Source organism: Delphinapterus leucas, chromosome 6, assembly GCF_059928025.1.
Source record: "Delphinapterus leucas isolate spDelLeu-1000000601 "Yukka" chromosome 6, BTC_Dleu_Yukka2, whole genome shotgun sequence".
Taxonomy (NCBI): domain Eukaryota; kingdom Metazoa; phylum Chordata; class Mammalia; order Artiodactyla; family Monodontidae; genus Delphinapterus; species Delphinapterus leucas.
This window is the reverse complement of record NC_143134.1, coordinates 9,123,962-9,137,737: the sequence shown is the minus strand read 5'-3', so window position 1 is coordinate 9,137,737 and position 13,776 is coordinate 9,123,962. Positions and strand designations below refer to the sequence as shown.

Sequence of the window (13,776 nt, the reverse complement as noted above, 5' to 3'; positions counted from 1 at the left end):
TGAGAAAGTGGGAAGGTCTGGTTATTATACCAGATAACCTTGGTAAAAGGTGACAAAGAAGAACAAAAAGAGAAGAGTTCATCTATATTGTCTAACATCACAATGTTAAGTTACCATTCTTAGCCCTCACAGAGTGTTCTCTAGACCAGTGAACACAATTTTAGTCACTGACTTTTCATCTTCATATCTTTTTCATCACATGTACATTCTTGGACTATTATTTGTTTTGGTTAAATAAACTTATTTTTCTTACAAAAGACAAGTCAGTATATCTGTTCTTACACAGATGGTTATGATAGAAAAAAGTACAATAAAAGAAGATTTTGAGTGGAGGCCTCCTATTTCTCTCTCTTTTTTCCTTTAAAGATTATTAGAAATTTGAGCACTTCCAGGTGGGACATGCTAGGTGGCCATCACTCCTGTTGCAACAGAGAGCTGTGGAAGGGATGAGGATTATATTGGCTAAAATGATAAAATGGCAAGAACTTATCCAAGGTGTGATTGGACTCTCCAACCATGATTTTTCTCTCAAAGAACTTGTTGATTCTGGACGAGGTTGAAAGTTGTACTTAGCATATCCAGAGAGCCTCTCCTATGAGATAAAAAACACAATACAACAATAAATCTTTTAGTGATTCCATGGGGCTGGAGTGACAGACTAGACACTTGAGAGAGTGTTAACTCAGGACATTCACTGGGTCATATCTGCATGAAATGTCAGGGTGTTACACCAAATTTCTTGCAGTCTTGTAGCATTTACTAAATAAAAACCCACTAGAGGGAAGAGTTTGAATGTATTCATAGGCTTATATTACCCTCAAGGCATTTTTAAAGCTATCTAGGGCTGGAAGATATAAATGTAGGTTATGAAGCTCTACAGGAACGAAGTGGATCTTTGGGAATCTTTTAGGGCTGAGAAGACTGAGACCCACCAGCCTCATACTCAAAACCCAAGAGGGCTTAAGAGCAGAGATGCACCAGATGTAGGCTGAGACTTATTAAAACTGGAAAACAGTATCAATCCACTTCAATCTCTACTTAGACTGAGGTGATCACATTTTCACTCACTTGGCCAAACACAAAATTGGGGAGCTCACTCCAGTGGGAGATAACATTGTTTGAAGTCTGTCAGGTCCTTTTACAAACACTTCTGGTGAAAGAAAAAAAAAAAACCTAAAAAAGTGAGTAAGCGAGAACGTATGACCAATTAGCAGGAATGAAAGCAGGCAATAATAATCAACACGAAGATGATTCAGATATTGAAGTTAGAATATAAGGACTGCTCAAGAAAATGGGGGAAGAGATAGAATTGATGAAAGGATGGAGACTTTCACTAGATAATTACAAAATTGATGAGAGAATAGAGAATTTCACCAGGTAATTAATTGGACCGTCCAGAATCGAAAAATGTACTGTCTGATCAGAATATACATATCAGAAGTCAAAATCAGTGAGTTGACTGATAGCTCAATAAAAGGTATCTGAATTGTAGCACAGGGAGAAAAAATGAAAATAAAAACAATAGCATATGAGAATGTGGATCACATTCAAAAGGTTTAATGTAATATAATGGCAATCCCAGAAGAAGAGGAGGGAGAAGAATGGCTGGAGGGTATTCAAAAATAATAGCTGGGAATTTTCCCAAGCTGATGAAAGACAGCACTCCATAGTTTCAAAAGATTAGTGAACTTCAAGAAGGATAAAGAAACATTAAACTAAAACTACTGAAAATCAAAAACAAAGAGAAAAACACAAATCAGCTAGAGCTGAAATAGACATTTCCTTGAAAAAAGCAATAATAAGATTGATAGCTGACTTTCTGACCAAAATAATGGAAGGTAGAAGAAAATGGGAATATAATTTTCACTCCACTCTGTTTATTTTTATGCATGAATGTGTACAGATACTGAGCGTATGTTTTAAACATAAGTTAAAACAGGGTAAATATATTGTGGTTGGCTTCATGACATATCAAGAGGATATGCATACCTTATTTTAAAAGTTTTTTTGAGGTATAAGTGATATATAAAAATTGCATACGTTTAATATACACATGTTAATGCGTTTGGACGTATGCATACACCTGTGATATCATTGCCACAACAAAGGCACTAAACATATCCACCATGTCCAAAATTTTTCTTCTGGTTTTATTTAGTTAGGAATACTTACCATGAGATTTATCCTCTTAATGTAGTTTAAAGTACACAGTACTGTATCGTTAACATAGGTACTATGTTGTAGAGAAGATCTACAGAAATTATTTAGCCTGCATAACAATAGTTTATATTCAATGAAAAACAATTCCCCATTTCCACCTCCACCCAGCCCCTGACAATATTCTCTGCTTCTATGAGTATGACTGTTTTAGGTCCCCCATGTAAGTGGAATCATGCAGTATTTGTCCTTCTGTGAGGCTTATTTTACTTAACATAACGTCCTCTAGGTACATCCATGTTGATCTCCTTTTTTAAGAATGAATAATATCCCACTGTATGCATACAGCACACTTTCTTATCGATTCATCTTGCTGATACACACTTGAGTTGTTCGTATGTCCTGCCTGTTGTGAATAATGTTTCAGTGAACGTGGAGGTACAGGTATCTCTTCAACATCCTGATTGCAACCCTTTTGGATATATACCCAGATGTGGAATTGCTGGATCATATGATAGTTCCATTTTTAATGTTTTTAAAGAAAACTTTGTATGTTTTTCATAGTGGCTGCACCAATTTACATTCCCACCAACAGTGTATAAGGTTCGAAGTTTTCTACGTTTAAAATTTTTCTTCAACCCTTATAATCTTGTTTTTTTTGATGATAGCCATTCTGACAGGTATGAGGTGCTATCTCATTGTGGTTTTGATCTGCATTTCCCTGATGATTAGTGATGCTGAGCAACTTTTAATGTACATGATGGCAGATTGTATGCCTTCTTTGAAGAAATGTCTTTTCAAGTCCTTTGCCCGTTTTTCTTTTGTTTTTGTGTTTTTGTTTGTTTGTTTTGCTATTGAGTTGTACTAGATTCTTACGTATTTTGGATATTATCCCTTATCAGATGGTTGGTTCAGAAATATTTTCTCCCATTCCACAAATGCCTTTTCACTCTGTTGATTATTTCTTTTGCTGTGCAGAAGGTTTTTAGTTTGATGTAGTCCCACTTGTTTATTTTCACTTGTGTTGCCTATACTGTTGATGTTACATTAAAAAATCATGGCCAAAACCAATGTCACTATATTTTCTTTTATTAATTTTACAGTTTTAGGTCTTACATTTAAGTCTTTAATCCGTTTTGAGTTGATTTTTATGTACAGCATATGGTAGGGGTCCAATTTCAATCTTTTACATGTATATATCATTTTGCCAATACCATTTTTGAAAAGACTATCCTTTCTCTATTGTGTGTTATTGGTACCTTTGTCAAATATATGCTGGTAATATATATATGTGAAATTTGTTTCTGGACCAGAAACACCTTAATTGCCTTAAAATGGAACAAACTCGTTTCATTTCTAAATACACATAAGACAAAAAATAAATAAAATGGAAATTATCAAATATTTTAGTTAAATGATAATGAAGAATACATACAAATATAAGATGTGATTTATGCAGTGATTAGAGGGACATTTATAGCCTTTATAACCACATCTTAGAAAAGAAGACAGGCTGAAAAAAAATCAGTGATTTGACTTCTCAGCTTAAGGAGTTAGGAGAAAACAAAACAAAGCAAAATAAATAGAACAGAATATCTAACCTAAGGGAAATACAAGAAAAAGAATAATAAAATAAGAACAGAAATAAAGTAAATTGAGAACAATTGTAAAAAAAGGGAAATCAGCAAGGCCTAAGTTGCTTCTTCGTTAAGATTTATAATAAAGGTAATGAATACACAGCAAGACTCATTACAAAGAAGGGAGAGAAAGCACAAATTACAATTATCAGGAAAGAAAATGAGACATTATTACAGATCTTATGTAGTACATCAAATGGAAAAAACATTTGACTCTTTGGACAAAATGGGCAAATTCCTAGGAAATGCAACTTTCTAAAACTAACCAAGGACTATATGAATAATTTCATATCTGATAGCCATTAAAGAAATGTAACCAATTATTTTTTTTTTAATTTCCCATTTAAAAAAACCCAGGTTCAGATGGCTTCAGCGGTGAACTTTTTTAAACATTTAAAGAATAACAGCAAATTTTCACAAACTCTTCTAGAGAATATAAAAAGAGGGAGCAAAACTTAAACTTAATATCAAAACTTGACAAGGACATTATAAAAAATTAGAGATGTATCTCATGAAAATATAGATAGAAGAATAATTAACAAAATATTAGAAGAATGAATCCAGTGGGGCTTTAAAGACCCTCACAATTGAGTGAGGTTTATTCCAGGCACAAAGGGGACTTTATATTGTTGCTTGCTTTCCAAACATGTCACTAGATTCTTTGAAATATTCACAAGTCTAACGTCATTTGAGGGCATACTTCTATTTAAAAGAGTTTTGATTAAATAGCATGAAAACAAATTTTTAAGAGCAAAGGTATTGGTTTTTATAACACAAATAGGAATAAAAAATGAATTTCACCTGAATTTCATAGATGAAAGGATGGAACAGTTACATTACTGAATAGATAGATAACTATAGAATTATATTACATTGTTCTTTGCAGTTCTTCTAAACTTTCAGTTTTCAAGGATGGTACGTAGATCTCTCTGAAAAATATTTGGCCTCCGGGTTTTGTTTTTGTTTTTTTTCTGATGACCTCCTTGATGATTTAGGTGTTTCTGGAGGATCTCCCTGAGGACTTCAAGGCCGCTCTAGATGAGTATAACGCAAACGTGACAAAGGACTTTGCCTCTTTCCTACTGATTGTTTCCAAACTGGCTGATATGAAACAAGAACATCAGCTCCCATTGTCAAAAATAGGTAAGTGTATCTTAGCTCCGTTGTGGGACAGTTTAAAAAATAAATAATCTTGCCAGAAGAATATTTTATCCCATAAGAAGAGTAGAGCCCTGGAAAGATCAGTCTGCCTTAGAATAAGGGGATCCTTTCTGCTCTCTCAAGGAAGACAGTATGATTATTAGAATTAAGTAAAGGACAGTGGAGAATGACATTGAATAGAGTCATTTATAAACCATCTTGATTAAAGGTTGGGTTTGGGACAAGCCTGGAAAATGGAGTAAGGACACCTATGAGATGAGGAGAAACAAGAAGCGATTCTGTCACTTTTTCCTTGAGAGGAGCTGTGCATGGTGGTCATGAGCATAAACTCTCTGCATTATGACCTGAGTCCAAGCTCTGGCTCTGCTACTTGTTAGCAGTGGGACTTTGAGCAGGGGACTCCATATTCCTGCCTCGATTTTCTCAACAGATAAATAAGGAGGATAACATTATCCACCTAGTTTGGGTGAGCTTTAAATAGTTAAGCCAATGTCTGTAACTTATCTCCAAACAGCACGTAGCACGTAGTCAACACTCCTGATCTTTGCTCTTACTTTTCATGAGCTATTGGATGGAAATCTTCCGGGAGAAACTAAACTGGAAACGGTGACAGGGATACAGGGAAAGGGGTGAGCTCTGGGTAGCCATTTCCTGGTTTGGTAACATCCTCAGCTGGAAGAAGTCAGGGAGGAGGACCGTGTAGCTTCCTGGACAGCGTGAAAGTAGGAAGTAGACAGTGGCAGAGGGTGTGGCGAGCATCCAGAGGAGGAAGAAAAGGAACGGGAAGGTTTGGCCTCAGTCACAAACGAGAGCCGACTCTGAACGCGCCCTCCGGTGCTTTACAAAGGGAGGAATGGAAAACATACTTCTTCTCATACGCCATTTCCAAACCTGCTGATGGTGGCTGCTTGAATCAGCCTGTCTAGAAGGATTCTGCAGCCAAGTCTGAGTTCGGTGAGAAAAAGGACCAAGGTAATAACAACGATTCTGGGCTAAAAGAAGATACAATTTAAATTTAGTCTTTTATGACCTGTTGATCAAAGCAACTAAAATATAACACAAAATTTTATACTGTTGATAATAGTATTAATAACTAACATTTATTGAATGTATTCTATGCCAGGATGTGCTGCTTACTGTATGTGATCGGTCTTATTCAGTCTTCATTACAGTGTTGGTCCTTGAAAGTTGAATGGCTCCCCTTTGCCTCCTGGTCTAGAGCAGGTGTGTAAGGCTTGGCAGTCTGGCTTAATCTTCAAAGCTGATTTGTGCCAACCTCTTATGGCCAGATTTCTCAGGTCAAGAGTGTGAAGACTCACAACTTGTGTCTCACTTGATGAGCTGCAAGGAAGGAAGAATAGCCATTTCTCCGTTTGCCTGTCTCTCTGGGAACTCTGATGGCAGTTTGCTTCATCCAGAAACTTCAGACCATGTAAGTGGAAAACGAGGCTTATAAATAAAATGTCATTAAGAAAGAATTGGATTTATACTTCTGGGCAGCTTAGCAAGGACTTCAGATTCCCCAAATTGAAAAGAATTTCAGGTGTATCAACAGAAATATCCAGGAAAAGGTGCTCTTGAGGCCAGTTTCTCACCCTGGCCTGAGGAACCCTGTTCCATTACACAGAAATCCAGGATCACCACTTTTCTGGAGATTCACAGAGGTTTGCTGTGAAAAGAGCACATAAAACTATCTTCATGCTTTCCCAGTGTTGCTGTAGATGCTGTAAATCCCATATATTCTGGATCGGTGATGTCAAAAATGAAGTATAGAGAACTAGATACATTTCAGATATGCTGGATAACCCATTTGAATGTTGGAATAAACTTGTGGAAATTTAAGTGTAGTTGATTTACAATGTTGTGTTAATTTCTTGTGTACAGCACAGTGATTCAGGTACACACACACACACACACACACACACACACACATGCTTTTTCATATTCTTTTCCATTATGGTTCCTCACAGAATACTGTATATAGTTCCCTGTGCCATACAGTAGGACCTTGCTGTTTATCCATTCTCTATATAATAGTTTGCATCTGCTAATCCCAAACTCCCAGTCCATCCCTCCTCTACCCCCTCCTCCCCTTTGGCAACAAGTCTGTTCTCTATGACTGTGTGTCTGTTTCTGTTTCATAGAGAGGTTCATCTGTGTCATATTTTGGATTCCACATATAAGTGATACCATCTGGTATTTGTCTTTCTCTTTCTGACTTTGCTTAATATGATAATCTCTAGGTCCATCTGTGTAGCTGCAAATTACATTATTTTTTTCTTTTTTTATGGCTGAGTAGTATTCCATTGTATTCCATTGTACCACATTTGCTTTATCCATTCATCTGTCGATGGACACTTAGGTTGCTTCCATGTCTTGGCTATTGTAAATAGTGCTGCTGTGAACGCTGGGGTGCATGCATCTTTTCGAATCATGGTTTTTGTCTTTTCTGGATATATGCCCAGGAGTGGGATCACTGGATCATATGGTACCTCTATTTTTAGTTTTTTGAGAAACCTCCACCCTGTTTTCAAAGAATTTTGAAAAACTGTATAGACCCTTGTGCATTTTAAATGGACGCATATATTTTTATCATATAATTAAATAGTTTCTAATGATATAGATTGCATTTTCAGATAAATGTTGATGTGTTAAAATAGAACCATTGCATCATCCTTTTAAATGTATAAAATGGAATATAAATACTAAAGTGTTTTAACACCCATAACTGTCAAGTTAAAAACAGTCAAGAATAACATTTTTAATGATTTAAATTTTGATGTAGTTCTTTTCCTCTTGTGTTTAGATTCTGCATCCCCCCACATAATTTTACCTTACTTATCCACCAATTCCCCTTGATTGCAAATCTTCCAGACTTTCGGGGTCAAAACGATTTTCTGGATCATAACGGAATAAGAATATTCTAAGGACTTTGAATAATAATAACTTTCTGAGCTACTCCCCAGTCATTTTAGAAAGTAGCTGTACCAGTGTGCACTCTGACTGGCCCTGCACTAGAGTTCCTGTTGACCCCATAGAGTTTTCAGAAAATCAGCAGACATGGAAAACTACTGATGTGCGTTCTTCCTTTTCTTATTTTCCTTTTTCTTTCCCCTCCATCTTCCTCCCCTTCCCTTTTGTTCCAGTAATTGGGATCCAAAGATTGTCAGAGTCACTCAGTTTAAGCCTTCTTTCCAGACATGCAAGACACCAGCTCCCTGACACTGTGTACAAAGGTATTTCCTGCACCAATTAGGATACTGATAAAATTTTAAGTTAGCTTTTCTTTCCTAGTGAGCCTTGCTATATTCTAGTGGACGGGTAGTTAAAATTTTTATTGTACGTTGTGAGGCAGTGATGTTCATTGGTGGAGCCAGGCCATCCTACTGTCGTACTTGGGACAGCACTACCTCAGTGTGGATGAGAGACACCCTCTTCCTTCCCTGTGAAGAGTGTGCTTTCAACATGTTGATTCTAGGAAGGAACTATGAAGCACAATGTAAGAAATCATAAACTTTCTTTACACATAAATATAAATTAAGGAGAGCTCTATTTCTTCAGGTCACTCTGCGCACCATTGGCATTGATAGCACTCGGGCTCCTGTGCTGTGGCCACAGGAATTTGATCACCAAGGAAGAAGAATGCAGCTCAATGCTTATGCGCTCGATTTCTATAAACACGGTTCCTTGACAGGATTGGTCCAGGACAACAGGTGTGTTTTATCTGTCTCCGTCTCCATCTCCCTCCCCAGCCATCCCCAGCATCCCCGTCATCCCCATCTCTACCTCTACCTCTCTCTATCCTTCTCACCTCTACCTCTCTCTCTCTGTCATTTCCACCTCTGCCTCTCCCTCTAGTTCTATTTCTATATCCGTCTTCATCTGCATCTTTACATCTAATAAATGAATGTAATGAATATTAGGCAAACACCTTCTTATAATTTCAAGTATAGGTTAATCGTGCGAAACATACTGCGATTTTTTCTTACAGACTAAGGGCAAGAGAAAATACATTTGGTGGTATTGTCGTTCGTGTTTGACCAGCAAAATCTTGAGACTTAGGCTGACTCACTTGACATAAAGATTTACACTACCGTTACCAATATTTGCACATGTTCACAGATGTTTTTTATGTAGTACTATTTATTGATTATTATATATTTAAAAATGGATAACAATAACAAATAATGCCATGCTCTGCATCGTCTGACAGAAGTATATGAAAAGAATATAATTCACACATCTGAGGACTGAGACTATGACAGTTGTTTTAACTCCTTGGCAGGGAAACCATTTTCAAAAACAGTGTGCAGAGATTTACTGGGAATGGAGAAATTGGCCCAGTCACTGAGCACATGGACGTGTGTGTGGGTGTGTTGGGGGAGGAGAATTCTGTCACACCATTGGGAATTCAATGGGCATTTTAAATACATTTTGAACAATCTTTAGTGAATTCTATTTAAAACTTCTGACCCTCTTGAGGAACACCGATCATTTTTGACAGTAGGACTCATTATTGTGAATAAAGTAGTTGTGATACCAATGAGTAGTTCACTTGGTTCTTCTCTTTGACTCTCTGGCCCCATCCACGCTCCTGATCTTGACTTTGTGACTTGGGTTTCTCCTAGAAGGTCAGCCTCCCATGTTCATTGATTATCTCTGGTTGTGAACTTGTGACTGGAGTTCATAACTGTCATTCTCACAGATTAAATCATCTGGGAGTCTTTGGTAGAAATGATTTTAGTAAATACATCTTGACAGACAAAAGTAATCCATTAATGACCAATCCAACATTTCAATATGAAATAAATTCTTTAATGTTTTTATACCATTAATTTTCAAAATGTTGTTTTGTTTAGGATAAATGAAGGAGCTGCTTATCAGTTGTTGAAAGATTTTTCCCTCACCATTCAATCTATCAGGTATGTTATACATTTTAAATAGTGATTTCAGATTTTCTGATAATTTAATGGTAATTTGAAAAATGTTGAGCTCATACTTAAAGGTGCCCCTGAGCCTCTTAGGTGTGAAGCATTTCAACTCCCCAGAGACTTTGCAGACCTTCTCCTCAACTGTTGCATTGTTTGTGTAATAGAACTAATTCCAAAATCCATGAACTTTCACCTAGATCAGAGCCTCAGCCCAGGCACTTTAGACCAGCAGGCAGCAGTATCCCAAAGCTTCAAGAATCCCTAGACCCTCATGTTCTCAGTTTCCACAACCAAGGTTTCCATTTTAGTTAATGATATGTAAAAACATAGGCGGGAGGATGAGATCTGGGGACTGAGAACAAAAACCAGTGAGTTAGATGGTATGCGTCACATTGTATCTCTTGAATATTGTTCAGGAGAAATGTCCAGGAGTCACAATTGTGAGTCTGTAACTAGAAGGAAATTCAGTATTGTGGGTACAGAGCTGGTCATTCTTTGCGGTAGGTCAATGAAAACACCAGGGGAAAACTGGACCTCTAGTGGAATCAAGGCAGGTACAGATTACAAAAGGCTGATGAAAGGTCAGGTCCTGACTGTTCCCGTTCCTTGATGAGCCCAGCTGCACTGTCCATTCTTGGATTTCCTCTCTCCATTCTCGTCACCTGTGTATCAGTTCCTTATTGCTGCTGTAACAAATGACCACAAACATAGTGTTTAAACCAACACATCTTTAGTGTCTTATAGTTCTGGAGGTCAGAGGTCCAAAATGGGTCTCACTGGGCTGAAATCAAGGTGTTGTCAAGGCTGCATTCCTTTCTGGAGCCTCTGGGACAATCTATTTGATTGTCCTTTCCAGCTTCTAGATGCTTTGATTTTGGCCCCTTCTGTCTTCAAAGCCAGCATTGGGAGGCAGATTCTTATATCAGGTCACTCTGACATTCACTCTCTCCTGCCCCCTGTCTTCCACTTAGAATGACCTTTGTGACAACAGTGGGCCACCCAGATAATCCAGGTTAATTTCCCCACCTCAAGGTCAGCCAATTAGCAACTTCAATTCCATTTACAGCCTTAATTCTCCTTTGCCATGTAACCTAAGGATTTATAAATTTCTAGGGATTAGGACATGGATATCTTTGTGGGCCATTATTTTGTTTATCACACCCTGTTTTCTTAATTTTCTCATACATCAAGGTAAAGGGAGGATTGTTTTGCTTTTTGTAGAGGTAGTTGCCTGTGGGTTTAAGTATATACTGAAAAAAAAAAAACCCCCACAAAATGCCTCCGTAAAAAAAAAATGTGGGGAAAAAGAAGGGGATTTGTGTTGCTATTATTGAAGGGAGGAGGGATCTGGTTACATGGGACTTGGTGGCCATTAAAATCCTCTTGGGGGCTTCCCTGGTGGCGCAGTGGTTGAGAGTCCACCTGCCGATGCAGGGGACACGGGTTCGTGCCCCGGTCTGGGAAGATCCCACATGCCGCGGAGCGGCTGGGCCCATGAGCCATGGCCGCTGAGCCTGCGCGTCCGGAGCCTGTGCTCTGCAACGGGAGAGGCCACAGCGGTGAGAGGCCCGTGTACTGAAAAAAAAAAAAAAAAACAACAAAAATCCTCTTGGTAAAATACAGGGAGGGGAGCTGCATGGTGATTTTCTTGATTGATTGATTCGTTGACAAGATGTTTTTTAGATAAATATGTTCCTTATGATTCTTTTCCTCATTTTGCTCACATTTAGTGGGATTTACTTAGTTCTACCTCCCTGGGGAAAGCCCTTCTTATGATACCGACTCTCAGTAGAATGGGTGAGTTTTATGTGTATATTTCCATTTACAGTGTTTCCTTGCGTGAACTATGTGAAAATGAAGAGGACAACGTGGTCTTAGCATTTGAACAACTGAGTGAAACCTTTAATGAAAAATTTGAGAACGTTTGAAAATGAAGTCTATCCAAACTAATTAAAAGATTGCCTTGGGCATTTTAAAAGTCATATTTTATGATTCTCATGCTTTTTGTTGGGAATACATATATGATGAAGTAGAAAGGGAAGCAGTTTGGAGTCAGGGTTCTGATCAAACTTGCCCTGCTCTCCTGTGAGCATCCTTGGATGAATCACTTAGTATCTCTAAACCTTGGTTTCTTTGTATCGTTTAGTAACAATGGTTGTGTCTCAGCTAGTTTGTAGATTGATTGAGAAATGCAAGGATTTTATATGAGATTGAAGAACAATGTTTGCTCTGTGAGGCCTAAACAAATACTACATTCTCAACAATTTTCTCCTCAATGTTATAATTTGTAAAAAGTCTATTAAGGCTAGAATAAATGATTACAGTATCCTGACATTGAAATATATTCTATTTAATTTAAATGTGATTCCATGACTTAGATATGGCTGTTGGAAGAGTACCTTTTAGTGAACTTAAACTACTTTTTATAAAACATGATGGGAGTTTGATATAAATTCCATGGTGCTTTAAATAAAACATACCTGATGATTTGGCTTGATTTTAATTCTACATAAGTAACTGAAAAACCACAAACAAATAAAATGGGTTTAATCTATTTGCCGTTGGTCTCTTTGTGTTAAATTCACACGTCTTTCCATCCTCTTGCATACACATTTGCATTTTATAGAACATAGTTCATACATGGTCACTTTCCTGCCCCAGCCTAACTTCAGATTATCATTCTAGAACCTATTTTAGACCCTAAACTTGAACAGAGCATTTTTTCCTCAGGGCAAGTTCTGCTGTCTCCTACTATCAAGATGTCTTACTGAAAGATGATCCATTGTATGGCATTATTTATACACAGATTACATCGGCTTAGAAAACCCCTGTGGTTCATTTTGTCTGGAGATAGAAGAATACTGTTTTCCCTGGAACTGACCCATCCTTGCATGTGCAGTGTTAAGGGTCCCTCCTTTCTTTGGTGAAACCGATTTTCATTATTTTAAAACATGCAATACAACAATTTCTGAACACCCAGACATTTAGAAACCAAAGCAGTGTTTTTACTGCCCCTTAATCTCTACCAAACAGAATCCAACAACACAGTGAAAGGATCACACACCATGATTGAGTGGGATTTATCCCAGGAATACAAGGGGTTCTTCAATATATGCAAATCAATCAGTGTGATACACCATATAAACAAATTAAGGAATAGAAGCCATATGATCATCTCAATAGATGCAAAAAAAACTTTTGACAAAATACAACACCCATTTATTATGAAAACTCTCCAGAAAATGGGCATAGAGGGAACCTACCTCAACATAATAAAGACCGGATATGACAAACCCACGGCAAACATCATTCTCAATGGAGAAAAACTGAAAGCATTTCCACTAAGATCAGGAACAAGACACGGATGTCCACTCTCGCCACTCTTAATTCAATATAGTTTTGCAAGTTCTAACCACGGCAATCAGAGAAGAAAAAGGAATACAAATTGGAAAAGAAGAAGTAAAACTACCACTGTTTGCAGATGACATGATACTGTACATAGAAAATCGTAAAGATGCCACCAGAAAACTACTAGAACTAATCAATGAATTTGATAAGCTTGTAGGATACAAAATTAATGCACAGAAATCTCTGGCATTCCTATACACTAACAATGAAAATTCAGAATGAGAAATTAAGGAAACAATCCCATTTACCACCACAATAAAAAGAATAAAATACCTAGGAATAAACCTACCTAAGGAGGCAAAAGACTCAGGAAACTATAAAACACTGATGAAAGAAATCAAAGATGACATAAACAGATGGAGAAATATACCATGTTCTTGGTTTGGAAGAATCAATATTGTGAAAATGACTGTACTACCCAAAGCAAATCTACAGAGTCAGTGCAATCCCTATCAAACTACCAATGGCATTCTTCACAGAAT

At 37.3% G+C, this 13,776-nt stretch overlaps 1 protein-coding gene across 2 annotated transcripts in view; it reads left to right on the top strand.

Annotated features, from left to right (window-relative positions):
* DDX60 (DExD/H-box helicase 60) overlaps positions 1 to 12,440 on the top strand; it is an 84,792-nt gene extending 72,352 nt beyond the window's left edge. For both annotated transcript variants that reach the window (XM_089912673.1, XM_022594844.3), the window contains exons 34-38: positions 4,790 to 4,937; positions 6,245 to 6,387; positions 8,517 to 8,668; positions 9,815 to 9,877; positions 11,715 to 12,440. In XM_089912673.1, the coding sequence (XP_089768799.1) occupies positions 4,790 to 4,937; positions 6,245 to 6,387; positions 8,517 to 8,668; positions 9,815 to 9,877; positions 11,715 to 11,814 (606 nt within the window). In that variant the 3' untranslated portion in view covers positions 11,815 to 12,440. The remainder of the gene's footprint in view (positions 1 to 4,789; positions 4,938 to 6,244; positions 6,388 to 8,516; positions 8,669 to 9,814; positions 9,878 to 11,714) is intronic.
* Positions 12,441 to 13,776: the final 1,336 nt, after the last annotated feature.